General features: G+C 33.2%; 1 protein-coding gene across 2 annotated transcripts in view; it reads left to right on the top strand.

Moving 5' to 3' along the window:
* Positions 1-21676, top strand: part of LOC114331768 (mediator of RNA polymerase II transcription subunit 13) — a 369259-nt gene extending 347583 nt beyond the window's left edge. For both annotated transcript variants that reach the window (XM_050659705.1, XM_050659703.1), the window contains exon 23: positions 866-21676. In XM_050659705.1, the coding sequence (XP_050515662.1) occupies positions 866-998 (133 nt within the window). In that variant the 3' untranslated portion in view covers positions 999-21676. The remainder of the gene's footprint in view (positions 1-865) is intronic.
* The last annotated feature ends 4357 nt before the right edge of the window (positions 21677-26033 follow it).

Raw genomic sequence — 26033 nt, 5'->3', positions numbered from 1 at the left:
GCATAGTTCTTTTTAGTCATATGGAGCCGAGGTCTAGGACCTTTTTCTTTAATAATAATAATAATAAAAATTAACGTATTAATCATAATCTTTGCTTTTGATTTATTTATGAAGCAGGAAACAGACGTGCTTCCAAACTCACTCATTCCATTCGTTCTAACAGCTCTATAGGGCTTTTCATTCACAGTCATTATATTATCACAGCATTATATCATTATGTCAACATATGACAGCAGCTCGAAACAAATGACAATAGATGAAAAGCCCTATTGCACCAGAAACTCGCACTGGGACAGAAGCTTAACAAAACTCAAAGTTAAAATATTTGTGACTATATAAAAATAGACTAGCGTATTCCACTGCTAACGTAACGATACTAAAAACTTGGAACAATGTTTAGTTTCCTTACTTTATTTTTGATGGGGCGATGTAGCTGAACTTAGAAGTAGAATCATAATTGTGTACGCGGAAGCAAGAACTAGATACTAAAAGTTAAAACATGTGCTGCCTTGATGACAGCAGTGTCATCGAGAGAACGCAGTTATAGGCCTGGATCCCGTGTACCAAAAAAAAGTTTAATAATAGCAAGCTGAAAATTTGTTGATAGCTTACCGGTGTCTAGTCGGATAAACTTTGATGTACGGGAACACTGGAAGTTTTAAATGTGGAACAGGTTACAGGTTTCGAACGTTAGACTTCGAACAGGTCTCAACACGAAGACGCAATCGGAACCGACCTCCCGAAACACCTGGTGTTCAGGGTTACTGTTAAGGAACGTCATTTGGAGTTTCGAGGTTTTTCGGCTCTAAATTGATGCAAACAGATTACTAATGTCTGCTTTACTAATTTTATCATTTATTTTCAGATACGTCCTAGAGGGCTACAATGCTCTGTCCTGGCTGGCGTTGGACTCAAACACCAAAGACCGGCTATCTTGCTTACCAGTTCATATGCAGGTCTTAGTTCAATTGTATAACACTGCTGCGGCACTCCTGTAAAACACTGACCAAGTACTTATATTTTTCACTATTTAAAAATAAAAGCGTAACATTTTTTATGTAACAATTTCAGTTAAAAAGATAAAACTTTAATTAAACGTACTACAAAACTGGAACATTTGCATCATGTAAAACTTAATTTTGCACTTTTATCTCTCTAATTAGCCTTCATCGGTCCGTCTTTGGACATAGGTCTCCCCAATCCTTTCCATCCTTCTCTGTCTGTCGCTACAGTCATCCACCTAAAGCCCACATGCTTCTTGGTATCATCTGCCCATCTTATTTGGGGCCTTTCTCTGCATTGGTTATGATTTTGGTCTTGCTGTAATTCATATTAAGTGCCAATACTTCAGCAAATCCAAATTCACATTTTACATCATTTTTTTTTCATTTAGGCATATTGTCGTTTCATACATTTTTGATGATTCTACTAATGATCGAGTTTTTATTAGTTACTATGTCAACTTACTGAATGTCAAGAGCTCTTTTTTTACACTCGGTACTCTGTGGTTAAAACATGTTTATACAAAACACCATGCTCAATTATAAAATCAGGAAATTTACCTGGAACATTCTGGACATACAACATTTTTCGATACCAGTCATCTGGTTGTAAGGTAGATGTCTAACAAATTAATATCAAAAGTTCTAGAGAGTGCATCAGCGACTACTACACCTGCAGCTTTACGATGAACAATTTTATAATCATATTGTGCCTATTTTAAAATCCACCTAGCCAAACAAGGAGATGGGTTCTTCATACTCTGTAACCACACCAAACTACTATGGTCAGTTATGACCGTAAACGAACGACCTTCAAGAAAATATCTGAAATGTTCAATACCCGTAATTATAGCTAAAAAGTTGTAGTACAATTTTTCTGGGCTTTATTTAATCTCCTGCTGGTGTAGGCTATAGGGTGTTCTTCTCCATCGACAATTTGATAGAGTACACCACCAGATGCTGTGTTTTAACAATCAGTCATCAAATAGAAAGGCTTAGTGAAATCTGGGGTTATCATAACTGGGGAATTTGTGAGAGCCTCCTTGATTTTAATGAAAGCTTCATTAACCTCAGGAGTCCACATAATATTTTGTCCCTTTTTCCAATTTTGAAGATCATTGATAGGACCCTTTGTGTGTTTTTGCCAACTTGACAACATACCCCCGTTCCCCTCTGTTTTGAGCGATCTTCATCCAATTCTCTACGCCAGTGGAGTCAAGGTCGTCTACATGGTGTTGTGACTTCCAACCAGTCCAGTTGAGACTTCTTCCCATACCAGCCTTACTATTCTTTCACCAGAATGTCTTCTGAGGTGTCATGCCCATTGGAGTTATTTGTTAGCATTCTATCTCTGTTTCTGTGATTGCGGCTCTTATACATATATTTAGTTTTGTTTTCATTGATTAGGAGCCTCATGCTTTTTTCTCGAACCTGTCTCCTTCATCCTTAATATGGTTTTATTAGATCGATATTGTCTATAAATGCCAACAGTAAGTTTGGTCCTTCAATGGAAGACTAGTCGATTTTTCGATTCTGGCAGGTTATGTATTCAAGAGCTAAGTTGTGGTGAAAGTGCATCTCCCTGTTTTAGTCCATTGTTTACTTCAATGTTGTTCTGAAGCTATTTTCTTGTGGCATTTTTATAAATATACTTTAAAATGTATAATACATGCCTGAATTAATGAGTCAGATTAAATAAATTATTAGAAGAATTTTTTGCTAAGCAACAACATTTTTGTTGAATCTAGTATTATTTTGTATTTTGACAACGACACCCGAGTTGGGCGTCGAAACGTTAATAAAATCATTTTTTTGGTAAAATTTTGGCTTATTTCCCATTGAAAATAGTTGTTTACTTCAATGTCTCCATATATTATTGTCCAACTCTCACCTTATATCGCAACCCTTTCATACACGTCCGTATAAAATTGACTAGTTTTTTTTAGAAAGTCAAGTTCTTGTATCAGTGTCCATAGTCAATCTATCATATGCTTTTTTTCTTCTTCTGGTAGCACTACAACCCGGGGTGGGTCTTGGCTGACTGCACAACTCGCTTACATCTTGAACGGTCATCCATGACAGTTGAGTCAGAGGGTAGCCCCATTGTTCTTAAATCTGATAATATACTGTCTATAAAAAAAAAAAATGAATAACCATTTTCAATTTCGTTGCAACACGAAACCACAGCCGCATCATATTCTAGTTCAATGAAAGAGTGCTGCAAGCACCTCTACCGGTTTCGAAACTTATTAGTCTCTCATCAGGAGGCACATATGCTGCTCTCTCTGACCCAACCAGGACAAACCCCGGCGTGAAGTTACGAATTGCAACGAACAAAATGGCATGGATGCCCTAGCGACAACTGCTAGCAAAAGACTAAGTTTTCAATCTAATAGCACATAAAACAACACTAAAAATGTTGATCTACATCCTACCAGATTGAAAACAATGGGAACCATCTCTTGGGAAGTGAGAGTGCCTGCGGCACTCTCTGATTGAACTAGTATATAATGCGGCTGTAGTTTCGTGTTGCAACGAAATTGAAAATGGTTATTCATTTTTTATTTACATGTTTACTTTGATCGAAGTATGAAGGGAACCATTCTCGTTGGAACTTTACCGCGCTGAGCAGATGGGACGTGAATTATAAATTATAAAATTCCCTCATCTCCCTTAGTCTCAGCATCCGTATGGCTTGCAAATTTTAGAAGCCTCGGAGGTGTAACCAGAGAAGGTTCCCATTGTTTTCAATCTGGTAGGATATAGACCAACATTTTTAGTGTTGTTTATGTGCTATTAGATTGAAAACTTAGTCTTTTAATATATTGTCTCTCCATTGCATTCGTGAGCATCCTAAGGGCCTTCTTCCTGTGGGGGCTTCCTATCAGATCAACTTGGCAAGACGGTTATTAGGGAGTCTATGGACATGGCCAGCCCATCTTAGACGCTGAAATTGGGAGCTATTAGGGTCGTGATAAGGTCCAAAGATTCTTCTGAGAATTTTTCTCTCAAGACATATAAGTTTTCTTTCAATTGCTTTGGTCAGAGTCCACGTCTCACACCCATACATGAGCCACAGTCTAATCACTGTTTTAATATATTCTGATCTTTGATGCACGTGTTAGGCCCTTAGATTTATTAGTATTGTGGAGGCTACACATACATCTGTTTGCTGCCTGAATTCTCCCTTTTATCCATCCATCCATCCAATGGCACTACAGCCCAAATCGAGCCTTGGCCTCCTTCAACAACCTTCTCCAATCATTTCGATTTACCGCTGTTCTTTTCCATGAACGCGTTCCTAGGAAGTTCCTGGCATCTTCGTCCACTTCGTCTTCCCATCTCTTTTTAGGTCTTCCAACCGGTCTTCTTCCCTGCATTCTTGCATTCAGCAATTTTCTGGGGATTCTATTCTCATGCATGCGGACCATGTGCCCTGCCCACCGTAATCTCTGCAGTTTAGTGTATTGTGCTAGAGTTGGTTCGCTATATTGCTCGTATATTTCTCTATTATACCTCCCTTTTATCCCTTCCATGATATCGTTATCGGCAGTGATTGTTGCTCCGAGATATTTAAAACTCTCCACTCTTTCAAATGCTTTCTTTGCTAATGTTAGATTGAAAGTTGTTAATTAAGTTTTTCTATTGATGTAGTTTAGGAAAATATTTATCGCAATTTTTAAATTCTCACTTAACCCAATTTAAAAAGGTCTTATTTGTCAATAAAGAAAAATGTTACATCAATGCCAGTATAGTGAATAAATCATTCCAAAAGCAAAAAAAAAATTTTTCTCATTCATCAACGTGACCTTAAAAACGAATTTTTTCAAAAAAAATACTCAAACATGACGAGACAAATATGATATTTTCTCATTACTTGATAAATAACGTTGTAAATATATATTTTAACGTGTTATTTTTAAATGTGAGACCCTTTTTTATGTGTACAAAAGAAAAAGAATGTGATATTTAGGAAGTTAATTTTACCTAGAATTTTAAAGATTAGGGAAAAAAGAAAAATATCTTTACGCCGAAGAGGTAGATAAATATAGATGAAAGAAACATTGATTTCGTATTAATTTTCTTAACTATAATACTGCCAGTCGATGTTCAGTGGATTGCGGGAGTGCGAGCGTCAGAAAGAAATAGGGAGTGGGCATTTTTCTGGAGAAAACATAAATTTATTACTTAAACTTTAAAATCAACAATAATGCTGCTGTTACATATCTAACGGTTAACGTAGCACAGCAGACCTATGCCTATCAGTAGATGTTGTCACGTGCGTGGTAGCATGACACCTCATACTTCAAAATCGTACCACTAGCAACGAAGATACGATATAGTGCCGTTTTGGCAATGCCGCCATCTTTCTTTTTGTCTCAACGTATTCGTTAACCCCCTCCGCTTTCCAACGAGCCCTCTTACGCCACGATCGAACCAATAGAAACGAAGATATGACGTAATGCCCTTTTGGCATGCTCCGATGCGCACGCACATACTGCATTCAACCCCATTTTTCATCCCCTTTCCAACGAAACCTCACACGTCATCCTACGTTAGGCCGTTTGATAATGATAAATAAAAAATTTTGCACCTCAATAGTCACTACCTGCCTATTCAACATGGCCAAATTCCAAAAAAAAATTGGTCCCGATACTCAGGAGTAAAACTAATACAAAATAATTCACTGTAAAACAAAATCAAGAGACGTCTTTTATTTCAGTTCGTTCAGAGAGCGTCATAAACACCCTTAAGTACGTTTCATTCTCATTAGAGATCCTCAGAGGGTGTATATAAGACTACCCATCTCTCAGTTTCATTTTACAGCGGATTATTTTATAAATTTATTATTTAGAATCTTTGTTTCTATTTCCTCGCTATAACTAAAAAAATCTGAAATATGTAGGACTAGGCGAAGGTAAGGCCTCGAATAATTCTATGAAGATATACTGAAATCTGTCATATTTTGACGAAAGTTTTATATCATACATACAAATCCAGTCGATATCTTCCAGGAATCTGTCTCTTCTGTCCAACATCTGCCTCATTATCTCTTCTTTCTCTGGCTTTAATGAATAAGGGCTTTAAGAGAGTCATAAGTTACTCAAGCTGTTTATCTGAGTTTGCGTGATTTTCTTCACTTTGACATTTAAAGCACTGAATAGAATCACAAGGCACAATAATGGAAAATACAAATTTTTGTATTTGTAGATGATCGAACCATGTAAGTTTTTCTTCATTATATCATCTATCAGTGTGAGTTTTACTTCAATAATTTCTCTTATTTTGAGGCTTGAGACTTTTTCCATTCTCAAGCTTCCATGTACTCTTCTTCAATAGCTCATGTCAGTAGCTTTTAATTACAATATCTCTCAACTATTCGTACTATTCTGGCTGATTCTTGTCATATTTTCTCAATAAGTAATGGTCATATGGCTTTTTCCATTCTTGTATATGTCGCTTTTATTACATTAAAATTATCCCTTATTTAAGAATTTTCAGATGCAGAGTGGCTCAAGCATTAGTTGCTTGGGCAATCCTGTCTGTCATTGTTCTTGTTAAGGATTGGACACAAGCCAGTGTCAAAATTATCCCATTATTATCTTAATTTTCTCTTGAAATCGATGACGCCGATGGTTCTCTGAGGATTATTACGTAATGTCTGTTTCATCGTATGCCACAAAGTCTCAATAACATTAAGGTCGTGACTATTCGAAGGCCATGAGAGGACTTTAATGTTATTGTCTCCAATCCATTTTTTAGTTGTTTTGGCCGTATGACATGCAAAACTGTCCTGTTGGAATATAAAATTTAAGTCCGGGTAAAGATCTTGAGCAATTGGTACAAGACTATTTTTAAAAAATTCTTAATACTTTGCTGCGTTAATTGTGCCTTTCACTACTTCATATCTTTCTAAACCCGCTGATGATATGCACCACCAAATTACAATTCCCTTAGGAAACTTAGGACCGACACTGAGCAATGCAGCGAGGCAAAACTGGTATTTTACGAATGACCCTAGTATGTAATACACAATTTGTGTTTTCACTTCCAGAAAAATATCAAACTCATTGAAGTCTATAAACGAGTTGTGTTGTTATATTATTTTATTTTGTTTGTTGTTAGGTTTTCATTTTTCCAATTTTAAACTTGTATAAAGCCTGTAAATGTTGTACAAGAAATAATTTATTTTTCTGTTGAATGTGTTGTATATATACTAAATAAAGCAAGAAAAAATGTACAAAAATTCAAATTGAGACAATTATAGACTGAGTAAGCAAATTGTTGCGAAGGTGACCTATCAAACATTTTTCCACTAGGATTTAAACTAATATTTAAAACAGTGACAGAAATAAGTCTTTGCAATATGAACCAACGTACTTAGAATATAGTTTTTTCGTGACAAGACATCCGTAACGCGACAGTTCGTAACCCCACAAATCGTAACGGCGACACTTCGTAACTATACATATTCGTAAAGGTACAATGACAGCTATGTACGCCATTGCTCCCGCTTGGCGGCGCTAGTGTAGTTGTGGGTCAACACAATTTGACAGTTCTTTAAGCTTGTATAGTATTTTTGATGCAATTCTTGCGATTTAATAAATTATGTCAGATAAATGCGGATCTTGGACTGTTTGCGAGTTGAAAAACGAATTGAAGATTTTCGTGTTGATCTATTTTCACCTCAGTGCGATCTATAATAACTGTATAATAGTACATTTTGTTTAGCAATGTTGAGTGGTACCATGCTAAGTTCTCTAAACTCACAGTAAAGAAAGTTGATCCTTCTTCTTCTTTCTCAGAATCCTTACTGCCCTTCAGGGCGTGATGAAAGTTGATCCATGTAATAAATATAAGGCTAACTAATGCCTCCCTTATATCAAATTTAAATGCAAGTTCTTTATTTATCATATTGCGCCTTAACTTAATAACAGTAATTAGAAACTCATTCGTCGGAGTTAAGACACGAATACCCATTTTAGATTCAGTTGTATAATACAAGAGATGGTTCACTGCGGGGACTAAGTTATTAAAAACAAGCCAAAAATGTTCACAGCTGTCAAATCCAGTATAAAATTTGAGTCCTTCCAATTTCGACTCACATTGCAAGTTTTCAATACAAAATGAGTTTAGCAGTGTGCTAGTCATAGTTGATGCGTCACATTTATCTAATGTTTATTGCAGATACGTGCATTTGCCGGCACATATTTATCTCTTCTTATTGCCACAGTCCACTTTTTCTCATCAGATTATCTTTGGGAAACCTGTGTCCTGATGTTTTCGATGAGCAAAGGCACAGCCCAACACTTAAGGCATCTTATTTCCCCAAATTAAACTCACACAGCGAAATAAATGCAATATTTACAGTATTTGTACAGTTGACGTGACCTCCAACTACACTAGCGCCATCTACGTTGAACTTGCCAGATTAGCTGTCATTAGTTACGTCAAAATTGAATTATTCTGTTTATTTTTGTTAACGTGGAAACTAACTTTATTACTAATTTGCTAAACAAAATTAAATGTTGGCGTTACGAAGATGTATAGTTATGAATTGTCCATTGCCATTTGTCGGGTTACGAACTGTCGCGTTACTAGATGTCATGGAACCAGTTTTTAATAATTTATCAATGGAAGAGTGATAATAGACCCATCTTATTTTGTTTTTATTGATTGAAAAGAAAAAATTGGGGACACTAAACGTTTCAATTTTATTATGCGTACTCTATTCTTCCCCTTTTTTCGTGCTAGCTTATTTTCATTTGTCTTCCTCTTTTTGCTCTGCAGTTATTTAATTTTTATTTAGTTATGTTGTTTATTGCAGTTTTCCAATTTTCTCAAACTTCAAATTCGACACAAGTCATAAATTTAATTCGAAAAGTCTTTTGACAGGTCACGTCATGATTTACTTAAAGATATTCTTGAGAGCAAAGTTATACATGATAAAGATCTGGGAATAATTTATACTGGAATCAGCGAGCAAATATAAAAATTGAAGATGAAATTTCAGACGTAATAAGAGTAACAAGTGGAGTGAGACAGAGATGTATTTTAATCACCACTACTGTTTAACGTCTATGTCTATAGTATGGCGAGGAAGTTTTATCAAGCCCAAATGAAGGAATAATTGTCAATGAGTAAGTAAATAAAGACATAAGATATGTAGACAATACTGTGTGTTGGCAAGAAGACCTTCAGCTTTAGTAAAATCTTTTAATCTTTAGTAAATGCAATTCATCATACAGCCATTACTATAAATATCACTCCCATTCAAATGGTGAATAATTACAAATGCCTGGGTGCTATGGTAAATAGGAAAAGTGATCAAAATAATTGTGAGCGGCCGTGGGTAACGGCATAAACGCTGGCCTCATACGCCAGTAGACGTGGGTTCGATCCCTGCCAAAGACAAACCATTTTCATTTCCAATAATGACACGAGCCGTCTCACCGTGCCTCGGAGAGCACGTTAAGCCGTCGGTCCCCCTGGGCTAGTGTACATCGACACTAGTTACTTGAAACAGGGTTAAAGATGTAATTGGCGCTGGAACTATCCGAAAGGATCTCCCCGGCAAAAATGCCATACGATATTATTATTATTATTATTTATCAAAATAACGAGATCTAAAAACGTATTGAAATTGCTAGATCCATTTTCATAAAAATGAAATAACTGTTTAATAATCGTGATATCAGTCCCTCTCTACAAATAAGAATGTTACGAAAATATATGTTTAGTACTCTGTTGTACGACGTGGGAGCATGGACTTTAAAAAAGAACAATATAAATAGCTGTAAGCAAAGTTCGAATAGCCTTGATGATATCCAATATCCGATAGGAGAGGAATGGGAAGAAGAAGAAGGGATTCCTTGTCTTGTGACAATTTGTGAAATGTTTATTTTTTTCAATAGCTAATTCTAGTTGCCATTCTTCATTTTGATTGACTTTTGGTCTTTATTTTATGCTTATTACTTCTCTATATACATCTTCCGTGCAGACTATATTCTGGTAAAGCATGTATATTTAGAAAAGATGTAAACATTTTTATTTTTCAATACTTTATTTTTTTAGTGACATTTTTAACTTAACATTCTACATTTTAGTACATGTATACTCTACTACCTCTTAAAACTTCCACAATCGTACTTATACTTTTTTTCAAGCCTCTTCCGTACTTTCTTCCACCTCCTGGTACTGAATTTAAGTCTTCACAGATACTAAAATCATACATTCTACAAGATAACTAATTTAAATAGAGATTTTCCACATTTTTGTCACTGTTTACTTATTTTTTTTTTTTGTTGAAGTACAGCAATATAATCAAAGTTTTGCGTAATATTCTAATACTTTGCCAAAGAGTCGAGGAGAACCGTGTAATGTATATTGATGTAAAAGACACGGACACGATGGCTAGCCGAAACATACTTATATCGCCAATAATAAAACTTAGAACAATTTGTAAATAAAACAAACCAAAATTGTTTAAATAATCAAACATTTTTTTGTCAACAGCAACAAACTTTTTCCTAACTGAATACTATAGTGGATGAGATTTATTACAAAGTCGCATTAAGAGAGAAGAGATACAGGGTGAGTAATGAGGAACTGTACATACTCCTACCTCGTATAGAGGCTCATATGGGGAATAACAAATGACCATTAAAAAGTGTCTGCTCCCCTTGTTTATTAATATACAGTCATTTTACAGAAATTTTTATTCGTCATAATTTTTGAACGGTCAGATCGATGTGTCTCTTATTTTGGTCAATCGTTACACTATTACCACCTAATTAACTGATTTATTGAAACTAGCAAAAAATCAGGTCCGGCTTTAAAAAAATAGTCCGTTTGGGTCTTAGAAAAAATTTCACCATGTATACGCTTTTTGCAAACTCTAATATGAATTTTACAAATTAGACAAATAGGCAATTAAAATGGCATATTTATTTTTTCCCCACACGATTGCTTAATTTTTTATAAAAAAATCAAATTTGACTATGAATTAAAAGTTTGGTGAAGTAAACCATAGATTTAAAAAAAAATAACTTATTACAAAAATTAATTTTTTTTAACAAATATTTGATTTATGTTACCACCCAATCAACTGATTTATTCAAACTAGAAAAAAATCAGGGTCGGCTTTAAAAAATTAGTTCGTTTGGGCCTTAGAAAAAATTTCACCCTGTATACGCTTTTTAAAAACTCTAACATGAATTTTACAAATTAGACATACGCTTTTTAAAAACTCTAACATGAATTTTGCAAATTAGACAAATAGGCAATTAAAATGGCATATTTATTTTTTCCCCACACGATTACTTAATTTTTTATAAAAAAATCTTTGACTATGAATTAAAAGTTTGGAAAGTAAACCATAGATTTAAAAAAAATAACTTTTATTACAAAAATTAATTTTTTTTAACAAATATTTGATTTATATTACCACCCAATCAACTGATTTATTAAAACTAGAAAAAAATCAGGTCCGGCTTTAAAAATTAGTTCGTTTGGGCCTTAGAAAAAATTTCACCCTGTATACGCCTTTTAAAAACTCTAATATGAATTTTACAAATTAGACAAATAGGCAATTAAAATGGCATATTTATTCTTTTCCCCACATGAATACTTAATTTTTTATAATAAAATCAAATTTGACTATGAATAATAATTAAAAGTTTGGTAAAGTGAACCATAGATTTAAAAAAAATTACTTTTATTACAAAAATTAATTTTTTTTGCACAAATATTTAATTTATGTTACCACCCAATCAACTGATTTATTCAAACTAGAAAAAAATCAGGCCCGGATTTAAAAAATATTTTGTTTTGGTCTTAGAAAAAATTTCACCCTGTATACGCTTTTTGAAAACTTTAATATTAATTTTACAAATTAGACAAATATGAAATTAAAATGGCATATTTATTTTTTCCCCACACGATTACTTAATTTTTTATTAAAAAATCAAATTTGTCAAAATCGGAATTTTAACCTAAAAATGAAAAAAAAAGATGAAATCACGGTTTAACTCACTACAACGTTCCATTTTAATTTTTTTTCTGAAATTTTTTACAGCACATATCTCTTACCATTGTGAAGACTATGACAATTGTTGTAGACTTTCAGTCTTCTTCTCGTAAAAGTTATGAATTTTTAAAAATAAAAGGTGCAAGTTCGTGAATTGCAAAGTTAAATCGCAAAAATTAAGTGAAAAATTTAAAATTTATCAATTTGATCACGTCTATGTTAAACTATAGAGTCCAAAGAGAAGTGTTATGGGGAGTTTTAGATCTAGATGTGTTATAGAAAAAAAAAAATGGTGAAACTTTTAATTTTAAGAAAAACGTTTAATTTTTTTTATTTTTATGGTAAAATTGCGATTTTGACAAATTTGATTTTTTAATAAAAAATTAAGTAATCGTGTGGGGAAAACAATAAATATGCCATTTTAATTGCCTGTTTGTCTAATTTGTAAAATTCATATTAGAGTTTTCAAAAAGCGTATACAGGGTGAAATTTTTTCTAAGACCCAAACGAACTAATTTTGTAAAGCCGGACCTGATGTTTTTCTAGCTTGAATAAATCAGTTGATTGGGTGGTAATATAAATCAAATATTTGTTTAAAAAAAAATGAATTTTTGTAATAAAAGTTAATTTTTCTTAAATCTATGGTTGACTTTACCAAATTTTTAATTCATAGTCAAATTTGATTTTTTTATAAAAAATTAAGTAATCGTGTGGGGAAAAAATAAATATGCCATTTTAATTGCCTATTTGTCTAATTTGTAAAAATCATATTAGAGTTTTCAAAAAGTATATACAGGGTGAAATTTTTTCTAAGACCCAAACGAACTAATTTTTTAAAGCCGGACCTGATTTTTTGCTAGTTTGAATAAATCAGTTGATTAGGTGGTAATAGTGTAATGATTGACCAAAATAAGAGATACATCGATCTGACCGTTCAAAAATTATGACGAATATAAATTTCTGTCAAAATGCAAAACTCGCCCTGTATATTATTAAACAGTGGGAACAGACACTTTTTAATGGTCATTTGTTATTCCCCATAGGGGCCTTTATACGAGGTAGAAGTATGTACAGTTCCTCATGACTCACCCTGTATGAAGCATTTAGAAATATTGTTGTTCTAGGGGTTAGATTCAAATCATTCTTTGGTCTTGGAATTGTCGATTTGTGCAGCTATGTTGTATTTAGGGAGTTTAGAAGCAATTTAAAAAGAGTTTCACCCCATTGCGCGTGTCAAATCAAAATTTGATTCTTATTTCAATTGAAATATTTTTAAAAATGTATATCATTTTTATTGAGTTGCAATGCGAAGGCAAAACTGTCTTATTTTTCACTTAGAACAGGGAGCGCAGATCAGCACTCTGAATCGACGATTTTCGACTCTTATTGGAGTCATCATCGGAGAGGCGTAGGCGTAGGCCTGCTGCTCTCTGCTCGAAGTGACCAAACCACGAAAGCTTATCCCCGCAGTGCAACTGACGTTAATGGAGTAGGTGACTAGCGTCATCTGGTAACTGAAAGGTAAAGTTTTCAATCCTAATAGCAACATTAATAATATTGAAAAATATTAAAAATATTACTAAAAGATTTTTAAATTGAAAACTTATTGGTCCATTTCCCTGGTAACACCTCCAAGGCTTCTAAAATTTGCAAGCCAGATGGATGCTGCAGTGAAGACAAAGGGAGGGAATTCTAAAAGTTGCAATTCACAACCCCCGTCTGCAGCTTGGTAAAGTAACTTTAAAGCAACTTGGTAAAGTAACTTTACCAAGCTGCAGACGGGGGTGTGAATTGTAACTTTTTAGAATTCTCTCTTGTCTTCACTGCAGCATCCATCTGGCTTGCAAATTTTAGAAGCCATGGTGGTGTTACCAGGGAAATGGACCAATAATTTTTCAATTTAAAAATCTTTAAGTAATATTTTTAATATTTTTCACTATTATTAATGTTGCTATTAGGATTGAAAACTTTACCTTTTTGAAATTTTTTTATTTATAATTTGTCTTTTTTTAGAGCTAACATATGGTTCATATTTCATACTGTGTCTCTTCTAAATTCTTTGCTGCCATTGCCTCATCGATTCTTAATCTTAATCTCTCTCTTTCTTTCCTTCGGGTGAAATATCTTAATGTTCTTGTTATTTTGGTGTCTAAATCACTTCACTGTATCTTTCTATTTTTCTGTATCCTTACTTTATTTGGATATTTGGATCTAGTATCATTTTATTACATTTTGACCGTATAAATGTATATCACACTTTCGTCCGTTTTCGTTACTTTGTTTCTATTAATTTTGTAATTAATAATGTTTTAAACAAACTGGAACATGAAGTAAAACCACTTCTATGTAAAAGGTATATTTACTAAAATTTTGGTAGTCATTGTTGACCTAAGATGGTTGATTGGGTCCTCGGGTAGAGCATCACCATGTTCCCAGAGGTTATATCTTTGAACATCGGCGTTTAGCCTTTACAATATTATTATAACACAATGTAGATTGATTTATAATCACAACCATTGTTTGGTTCTGGGGCTATTTTGCAAGTATTTCAAATTCACTTATGATGGACCGATAGGTTCGAAAACGTTCTGATGAACACATTTTATTCAATCCATTGGGATTTTTAAAAAAATTTTAGTAAATCTACCTTTTACATAGAAGTGGTTTTACTTCATGTTCCAGTTTGTTTAACTATAAGGTATACAGTCAACCCAGGGAACTACCCCTTTTAATAATGTTTTACGTCTACTACTCATATAGTTTATAATAGGTTGTTCGACAAGTTTTGCAGTCCGATAAGAAAAATACAATTTTATGGTTTGAAATACACTTTATTATTCAGTATAGTCTCCCTGAACATCAGTACACTCGTCACAACGAGATTGTAATCTAAGAATTCCATCCCTAAAGTGAGACCCTAAAGTTATGACCTGATCATTTGATAAAGACGCTTTCCATGCATGAATTTTTTAGGTATTAAAACATAAGGAAGTCGCTAGGGGCCAAATCTGGTAAATACGGTGGATGGTACAACAATTCGAACTTTAATTCATGGACTTTAGCCATTGTCGAAATGCTCATATGACACGGTGCATTGTCCTGATGAAAAAGGATTTTTTCTTCTACAAACCGGGTCTTTTTTTCACGAATCTTTTCCATCAGCTGGTCTAAAAGGTTATAATAATATTAAGAATTTATTGTTTTACCAGTTTACAAGTAATCCACAAACAAAATTCCTTTCGCATCTTAAAAACTGATTTCTGGACACAAACTCATTTCGGAGCTGAAGAACTATGTTCACACCACTCTTAAGCTTCTTGTTTTTCAGAATCATGGTGATAGACCCAAGTATCATTCGTAATTGTTCACTGAATTGAATTCTCTTTATTCTTTCGAAAACAGTGTAAATTTTGCTCAGAAAGTCATATTTGAATCTGTTTTTGTTCCACTGTTAGCGAATGTGGCACCCACTGTGAACACAGCTTTCTGAAACCCAGTACTTCACTCAAAATATTGTTTATACTGCCCAATGAGATGTCTAGGGCGTGTACTTTCAGTCACTCGACGATTTTTCAATACGATTTCTTGTATTTTTTCTACGACTTCTGGTGTTTTTGCTGTCTTTTGCTGTTTTCTGGTCTTTTTGGATATTCTTGACGTGGATCGTCTTCAAGACCTGTACGACTACGTTCGAATTCAGTAACCCATTTTTTATTGTACTAATTTGATTTTTTTCATTGTAAAAAAATACTGTGGCACGTCGATACTAATTGGCTATACCAACATATAAATGAAGAGTACAAGGGAAAAACAAGGAATGTCACTTTTTCATTAATTTTGGTTTTTCTCGCCATGTGGTAGCACATGTGGTAGCAAAAACTGAGTACTATCGACTAGGCTATCGATTCAGGACAATAAACTGGCAGAATTTTATCCAGGTAAAAACAGGCAAATTTTCTAAGAATTTGTATCCAGGCGAAGGACCAGGATTGTCCGCACGCCACTGAACGAAATTAAGGAGTGTTAGCAGTTTTTTGGTGCATTATTAAATTAATAAAATAATATAGATTCATATTATATTAAGATTATAGAATAAGAATTGCTAGAATTCTGCTAAAAATCTCCTAAGTAGTTTTTAGAAATCATAAGAATTGAACCTTTATTGGTGTTTATCTCAATCTGACACTCCTTGTTTTTCCTCTGTACTCTTCAAATGACAAGAGTATACCAACATATTTAAAAACTCCCTCTCTTAGGGGGGGGGAGAGTATGGTTTGAAATCAATATATCAAGCGAATTTTTTTATTTTTGTGAATTTTTAAATTAAATAAATATATTAAGTATAATTCAAAGAATATTTAGAAAAAAATGCAATCCAAAATATTGAAAAGTAATTGGTGACAAATTTTGAAAGGCAGCTCACAAAAAAATGGATTTTGCGGTGGACATCAGAACTCGTCACTAGATCATACGAAACAAAAAATTCAAAAATATTTAATTAGATTATGAGTTTCACGAGGTCATAACGTCGAGTTTTTTTTAATGATTTTTGAATTTTTGGCATCACTCAGAAATCAAAAAAATGAAATTTTTGGTAAAAATTTTGTGAAAATCAACAGATTTATCGTTGAAAAAAAAAATAAGCAAAAAAAGAAAAATATCTCGACGTTGTTACCTCATGAAATGTCTCAAGAAAATATGTGCAAAATATCACGTAGATCGGCCGAGTAGTTTTTCAGTTAGGTACAATGTCCACCGCATTTGAAAAAGCAGTTTTGAGAAAAATGCGTTTAAAGTTTTGACAACTGCATCTTCATCTTCTTATTTGTCTGCCAAATCGTAAAGTGATGCACATTGAAATATGTTTTTCGAATCAAGGAGTAATCTACAAAAGAGAAGGCGAACAGTTGTTTAACGTTTCTCACTACGCTCAAGCGTGCTGGCGCGAAGTCGCGGCAAAGCGAGTCGAAGGTAGGGATATTCAACACGCTGTATCTCTCATAATTTTACTCCGATTATTTTGAAAATTTCAGAGAGTATTCTTGAAAGTATGCACTTTTATTTGAAATAATAAATAAAATTAAATATTTCAAACCATACCCCCCCCCCTTAATGAACCGCAAAACTTATTGAATACCCTATTAAATCAAACTTTGTAGATATGCTTCTTCATTGTTGTTTCTCTTCTGATTGTCTTTTGCCATAGAAGAAAGTTTAAAGTTTGTGGCATTGCTTTAATTTTGCTTATTTTGCTTTATTACATGTTTAATATTTCCTTTCTTATTGAGGATTATTGCTAAATATCGATTTTATTATTACACCACTGATTTTTTCATTTTAAAGTTTAATAGCATGCTTTGTCTTTGTTCACCATTAGATATTTTGTCGTATATATTCAAATTTTCCTTTTAATTTCCTTATTTTATAGTTAAGGTCTTTATCTTCTGCGGTCACTATTTGGATATTGCCAAAGAACGGTGTAAATAGTGTGTATTCTCACCCCATTATTCTCATACTTCGACATCTCTTCATCAATTTCTCCAGATAGATAAATAGTAATAAATTAGGTGGCGATACACAGCAACTTTGCCTCATACCTCTTTTTCTTGTTTAATTCTTGCAGAATTTTCTTCATAGTATATTTGAGTACATCTAGTAAGTACTAGATTAATTCTTAAATTGAAAAATCCCCCTACAGGCGAAACCATAGATGGCAGAAGATATACTAAAAAATATAGTGAATCTCCCTAAAAAATTTGACCTGCGGGTATAATATAATAGATGCGAAAATGGGGTTTTTTACATGTAACTGTGCCAGAATTAACCTGTTTAGGTCTAAAACGCAGGAATTGAACAATTACTCGTATTTTTAAACGATAAACTCGCCTTGATCAATGTTAAATTCCATTCTAACTGAGCTATAGTACATTCATTTCCAAGCTAAGCTCGAGCTCACAGTTCAGACACGTGATCGGTGGGTGTGTCATGTCGTCGAGCTTGTCATTGGTTATAACCGATGACAAGCTGCGACGACATGATACACTCACCGATCAGGCGTCTGAGCTTAGCTTGGAAACGAACGCAGTATATAAATATTTGACATGAAAATGTATATGAAATGTTCTTCTGTTAATGTATTAATTGGATTCTAATAATTGGTGAGACATTAGGAAAACGTTTGTAGTAAATTTTTATGTAGTACTAGAAAAAAAATGTTGAATAACCAAATTGTACGTATTTAAATGTTTAAAACTAACTTTAAATGTATTTAAGATACTGGGGCCAAAGTTTAAAACGTATCTTATTATTAAGTTGCCTCAGATTCATATACAGAAAGCTGTTGCAAGATCCATGAGAAATTAAAGGTAGGAGTAAAGATTCGTTGTTAAACACTACCTATGTTTTGTTCTTCCATGAGTTGCTAAAATGTTTATCTTGTAACAAGTTTTAAATAGTTTGTATCAAATAGGAGATATTTCAAAGATATATCGATAGGAGCATTTTTTTGTGTTTGTATTGAAAAACTTTACAAATCTGTAATTATCTTGCTCTTGAAATATTAAATTGTGTAATTCCAGTTTTAATATCGGTTGTTTATGGTAGACTCGCGTCGATCTCCAGGTTTTCACGTCTAGCAAATCTTGCGCGTCATTCTGCCGCCTTTTACGTGATCTTCCTTTTGGTCCTGCGCCCTGTATTTTACTATCTAGGGCCCTTTTCGATAATATTTTGGTCTCCATTGTCACTACATGATCAGGCCATCGAAATATCTGAAGTTTAACAAATTCTGAGTTCGGTGTCTCTTTGAACAATTGGTAGAGTTAGTTCATGGTTGTATCTGGATCTCCGTTTTCGTTAATAGGTCCAAATGTCTTCTTTAGGACTTTTCTTTCAAATACTTACAGCTTTCTTTTTGTGTTTTCTGACATCGCCCACGTTTCGCATCCATAACTTCAAAATATTTTATACTGTACTACTAAATCATCATAGTCAGCCAAGTTGAAGATATATGTCAAATGTCGCAATATGAGTTAAATTTAGCACCCTCTAATACGCCCATGGCGGTCCCGAAATGATCTTAAAAAAACAACTGTTTCTATTTTTGAGCTAGCTAAGATTATTTGTAAAAGAATTCCCTGATTACAGATGTCCTTCCATTCGTCTGCTTTCTTCTCGGCGCTCCACCACGGTAGGGATCAATTTCTTTTGCCAAAAAATTGTCTAACGCTTTAGAAAAAGTATTTAGTAGCCCAACACAATATGTAGTGTGTGTACGAATGGTTTCTTCTTTTGTTGTTTAATGTTTGTTGTCCATCTTTCGTTGTTTTGTCGTGCCACATGTCCTACCTATCTCCATTTTATTTGCGCTTCTTCCAATTACCACCCTCTTCCATCTTTGTCCTGCTTCACACGTCTTCATTTCATATGTTCTCTCAGAGAAACTCGTTCGATGGTCCTCTGTGTGCGAGGTCACTGTCTCCATTCCATAGATAACAACTGGTTGAATACAACAACTGTTGAATAACCTTTTCTTTAGATTTATTGGTGTCTTTTTATTTTTCAACACAACACTGAGTCTTCCTACTGCTGCCAGAAGTTGCTGTTGTCTTGGTCTCCAGTGTATTATTCGCTGTGTCCATCCGTTATCCGACATTCTAGCTATGTGCCCTGCCCAGTTCAATTTCAGGGTCACATTTGTTTCTATGTATGGCATCTGTCACTCCTGTTCTCTGTCTTATTTCCTTGTTCGTAATTTGAACCCTACGAGAAATGCCTAACATTGAGCGTTCCATGGCTCTTTGGGTCACACAAATTTTATTTCTTAAATAAAAGTTAACGTGAAGTAAAACACTCCCTGGTGTAGTTGGTATATTTTAATAAAAATTTAAAATTTTTAAAAATCCAAAAGGATTTCAAAACGTTTTCGGACTTATCAGTCCATCATCAGTGGAACTCCCTATCCTTGCAAAATAGTCACAATACTGGTTAAGTTAAATGTTCCAACTACATAGTAAAAAGTATAAAATAGTTTGGCTAAAAGTGGATGCCAATGAATTACTTCCAGCAACATGAAGCAACTTCTAGTGCTGTCAGCAAAAATAACAATATCGTCAGCGAACCTCAAATGACTATTTCCGTTGACATTAATTCTTTTTTTACACAGATTTGCGTTCTTAAACATAATATACATATGCTCTAATAATGTTGTAAACAATTTTGGCGAAATTGTGTCTCCTTGTTGCACTCCCCGTTTTGTTTTAAATACGTTGGTCTTTTTATCTGCCAGTTTCACGCTTGCTGTCGCATTTTGATAGGTGTATTTGATCATGTTTATATAGCGATGATCTTCTATACGGCATTCTGTTAAGGCTTTTAACATTTTTGATGACTTTTTGTGTCGAAAGCCTTTTAGTAGTCAACAAATATCAGGACTAATGGCTTGTTATATTCAACACTCTTTTCTATTTTTTTTATTGGATTCGAAACAATCAAACTGTTGATTGGTTAAAAGGTAGATTTGTGATTAATAAAATTTTCTTACTTATTGCATATTTCGTGAAAAGTATTTACGCAGATGATATGCCCATCATGCACTCATTCCAGTTGTGAGGAATATGAATTTTTGTGTAGGTAGTCCTAAAAGAGAAGTGTTTGAAATACATTTTGATGCATCTTTTAATTATTATGCTCTTTTAATGAACTATACTAAATTTACCATCAAGATGCAGTAGAAATAAACAAACCAAGACACGTTAAATGGTACTAGGAGCACTCCCGAATCACAATTTACAATGTATAAACGGGAGTGCAGTAGAATTTAATGTGTCTGGTTTGTTTATTTCTACTGCATCTTGATTGTAAATTTAGTATAGTATCTTTTCTGCAGGTACATTTGTAACAGAATTCTAAAAATGTATAGGTATATCTTTGAAATATTTCCCCCCGTCGTTCTGGGCAAAGCTTGCAGTAAAGATCTCTAAATTTTCATTTGTTAAGGTACACTTTCATGGTTTGTCAGTCTTATATCATGTGATTTAAGTTTCATTAACATTCGTTTTATCATGATCAAAACTTTTTTTCGTGAAATTAACAGTATTTTGTCAACTGCTCGTATACAGGATGCGTCAAAAATTCGGAATAAATATGTTCGGTGTTTCGACAGAAATTTTTAATTTTGTAACTTTCAATACAGTTTTAAAAGATATGTTTTTATAAAGTAGCGATGTTTTAGACTATTTACATAGATTAAAAAACGTCGCTATGGACGAGTGCAATATATTTTTTCGAAATTTGAACATCCCGTATAAAACTGTGTCAAGTAAATAGTTGATTACTTACCTTAATATTTATATTTATATACTTATTTAAAATACATATATATATTTTTATTGATTGAACAGATTTAGGACTGTTAAATTGTTCAAAAATAGCATCAACGTTCGAATGCGATGGACGTTTTTTTTTGTAAATAATAGTTACTGTTGTAAGAATATGTCAATTTTAGGGAATTGGGAAATAGTTAAACAAATTTGTACATATTTTATTGACATTAGTTGAATTAGTGAATACACATGAAATGTTAATAACTTTATAAATAATTATATACATATTAATTAGGTATTATTAATAAATCGCTCTATGAGTATATCTTTCGACTTTTTTTTATTTATCCCACCTAGAGATTGCAATTGCTGCATCCAGCAGCGAGGATCCGCAAACGTGTCAAATTCGAAATAAATTACTTCATGTCTTCCTTAGCCTCTTTATTCAAAGCCGTGTGTCAGCAACAGTTTGCTTAGTATGCTGGAACGTTTCTACAGCTTGAAATTTTGCATCGATAAAGCGTTGATAGACATTGATTCTGCGATAGAATTCTCTGCTGGCGAGTGGTCGTAATCAATTAGTTGATCGCTACTTTTCAACAGGTGAAAGTGGCTGTAGAAGCTCTTTGTAGAAGAAAGTTCACTTTGATAACGGCCGACACCACCATGGAATTTGTCTTAGACAAACTAAATAGCCAGGACTCTAGCCTTAGTGTCGAGCTATCGGAAGCACTACGCAACAGACAGTGGCGTACTGAGCACGGTTCCGCGGGTTTCGCGGAACAAGGGCCCGGGTCACGCAGGGGCCCGCTTTAATGCGCTTCTTGCTTTTTTTTGTTTCTAATTTGATGGGGACATTTTGAACTACACAAATACATACATAGGAAATGTAACTGCTTAATAGATTTTAATATTTGTGTAGGTACTTAAAAATAAAACCGAAGAATACCTATTCCTCAAAAAATTTGAAAACAAAATTTATTGAATTACAGGGAACGCTGCTGTAAGGTTCCTTACACGTTTTACCTGCTTTCCAATGCCCATGTTTCAATATTTGTAAACACTAAACGACAGGGCCTGCCTACACGTGATAACTTAAACACTTGTATATTAGCAAGATTCATGAATAAGATGTAGGTAAACTACAAAGTTGTAAATATGCATTGCAAGTTTAATACTAAGTCATAAAAATAATCTCAATACAATAGGCTCGATACTCGTGTTTATAGAACTGTCATCATTCAGACTGTACTTTTATATAGGTACCCAGGTAATTCTTAAAAATTGAAATTAAATTCTAGATATAGAGAATAGTGGTAAGGATATAAATTTTATTCCAATGTCCATTTTTTAAAAGCTGTGTTAGTTTTCCGTCATTAAGGTTTTAAATTATGACAGGAAATTTGGATGTAGAAAATTTTTGAGTTTATAAAAATGGCTGGCGTAAAATGAACAATCATGCGAGTATGAAAAACGATAGGATAAATATTAATTTACTGTTTTAATAGTCTATTGTTTTTTTAAGTTTCTAACATCAATGGTAAGTAAATTTCGATCAAAATATGATTGGTATCTTTTTTTTTTTGTGGGTAAAAAAGTCGTGAAAATCACTTTTTAATTAGCATCCGAAATGATATTTCCGCTTCACAAATTTACTTATTGTTTATAAGATGTGTAAGATACGTTGGTTAAAAGTGCCTATTTTTGAAAAGGATATAGTCAAATGGGCTTAAACGAGTCATTAATAACAAGTGTATCCAAAATTTTAACAGACATATCTTATAACCAACTTTTGTCTTCAGGAAAACAAAAAGTTCAAAATATTCACAGTAGCAAAACCTATATTTTTATACTAGTTGAGATTTTAGGTATCACCAATAATTAATAAGTTATTTTGAAAAAAAATGTGTTACGCAATTATAATTTTTTTTAATTTAAAACCAAATTGTTTTCAAAAATGAGCACTTTGAAGCCTTAAAACTTACAGATCATAATAAGCAACACATAAGCCAAGTAACTTATGAAGCGGTAACGATTAATTTCATTTGAGATGCTAATTAGGGGGTGATTTTTACGATTTGTTTACCAAAAAAAAGTGTCCAACTTTATTTTGAGCATTACATGGTTATTATTGATGCTAGAAACTAATAAATTACGAAAATATAGCTTTTTTAAAAAACTTTAAAAAAGTTGTGATTACTTTTTCTCGAAAATTGATATTTTTGGTTATTTCACGTTGAAATATTCGATTTTGAATTTGACGAATATGAACCTACATTTCATGACCTACTAAGTTTAAAGACTTCGTATATACACCATATTTTTCATTTTTTTTATAAGCTATATTTTTACTAAGAATATTTTTTTCGATAACATACTTACTTTTTGAGGTATTTGCGAAAAACCGTCTCGAAACGTGTTGACTTAATGAAAAAAAAAAGAATGTGTGTGTACTTTGTACGCACGTAAGAAGTTATACTGATTTCAATGAAATAAATATATGTACTTTCGGACAGTTTATTTCTATTTTATTTAAAGATTAAACTAATTTTTACTTACTACTGTCCAAAAATTTTTATTAAAACAATACCAAAAATTACAAAAAGATTAGAAAACACCAGGATTTGAACCGGGGACCTCTTGATCTCCAGCCCAACGCTCTACCACTTATACGGGCTACAAGATTTCTCAGACATAGTGACAAACATACGAAGTGAATTATAATAGTTATTTATGATATAATTGTTAAAAGTACACGTTTAAGGCACGCATGTGAAAGTTTGCAGAATGAGCGATAGCGAATTCTGCAATTCACACGAGTGCCTTAAAAATGTACTTTTTAACACGCATATCATACAATATTTTTTCTACAAACGTAATTACAGGACAATATCTACAAAACCTTTTACTTGAACGTGACTGACATTCCATTTTTATATTTTTTTGACATTACATCAAAATTGTCTATACGGTCAATACGAACGGCAGTGCCTTAAAAATATTTTAAAGCACTAGTGCCTTAAAGTAGCATTTTTAACGCACGTATGGAGTGCTAAAAATTGCATTTTTAATACGGTTGTAGAAAAAATACTTTAAATATTACTTATTATCTTATTCCCGAGGTAGTCAAGTCAAAATATACAAAAATTATAATAATAGTTATAGTTATTTATGATATAAATGTTAAAAGCACAATTTTAAGGCACGTATGTGAAAGATTTGCTTCGCTCATTCTGCAATTCACATGAGTGCCTTAAAAATGTACTTTTTAACACCTATATCATACAATATTTTTTCTACAAACGTCTTATATATCAACAATTATAATTTATTCATTCTCAATTGCAGGACAATACATACAAAAACTTTTACTTGAACTTGACTGACATTCCATTTTTATATTTTTCTTGACTTTACATCAAAACTGCCTATACTGTCAATACGTAAATCATAACAACTATAGAATAACATCTGTTATTTTTGTATATTCTAACAATTTTAATAGTTTTTTTCTACAAACATGTTAAAAATGCAATAATACAGTTTAAATTAAATTAAAAAAAAACCTTTTAAACCACCTTTTTCAAATTACACAAGTTGTATTATTAATATTAATGTTAATAAATGAAATATAAATATTTTGACGTTTAACAATTTGACAATTCACTTTTAACTGCAGTGCCTTAAATTTTTTAAAGCACTGGTGCCTTAAAGTAGCATTTTTAACGCTCCTATGGAGTGCTATAAATTGCATTTTTGCGTTTATAGAAAAATATATTTAAAAACACTAATATATCCTTTCCACACCTTTTCTGGACTGATACATACATAAATTAAAACATTTAGTAACGAACTGCATACTGTCTGTGCGCACGCGCGCAGATTAATAAAATTTCACCCACAATCGCGCCTAAAGAAGTATAACTTCAAAAACTCTATAGAACTTAAAGGTGATTTATATTTAATGTTGGGACCGTATCCCAACTGGAACCAGGGCCTGCTGATCTATCAGTACGCCATTGGCAACAGAGTCGCGGAATGGCGCCTCTCTGAAATTACATCTACATATATTAGTGTACATACAAAATCGAAAAATGGATGACGGACTAAACAGTCCTGATTATTTCTTCATGCCGAAAAAGATTGCAATGCGACAAGAGATGAAAAATTTGTTGAATCGTATAAATAGAGAAGTGATTGTGGAACCAGTACAAGAGGACATAATGGAAGTATAGTATGGTATAACTAGACCCAAACCCAGACATCCAAAGTGAAAGTTATCCTTCAACACCAAATTGTTCTGTATGGTCTACATATTGTTCAGTAAAAAGTCACACCATTTTGAGCGTCGGGTTTGGAGGGGAGGTGGGGGAGAAGTCGGTAAATTAAGATCTTTTTACTTTTTTCGTCAATATTACCAAAACTATGCGGTTTAGCGTGAACAGTGTTGTATACGAAAATGTTCTACATTAAATTTTAAACAAAAAAGGTCCTACGCATAATCCTTCGAAAACGAACGGTTCCAAAGTTACGGAGGTAGTATAGTATAATTGGTCCAAAAAAAGGCCTAACCCTGTCATCCAAAATAAAAGTTTTCCTGCAACACCAAATTGTTCTATATCGTCCACATATTGTTCAGTAAAAAGTTATACCATTTTGAGCGTTGGGTTCGGGGGAGGT

Source organism: Diabrotica virgifera, chromosome 8, assembly GCF_917563875.1.
Source record: "Diabrotica virgifera virgifera chromosome 8, PGI_DIABVI_V3a".
NCBI classification, from domain to species: Eukaryota; Metazoa; Arthropoda; class Insecta; order Coleoptera; family Chrysomelidae; genus Diabrotica; species Diabrotica virgifera.
This window is presented reverse-complemented; position numbering and strand designations above follow the sequence as displayed.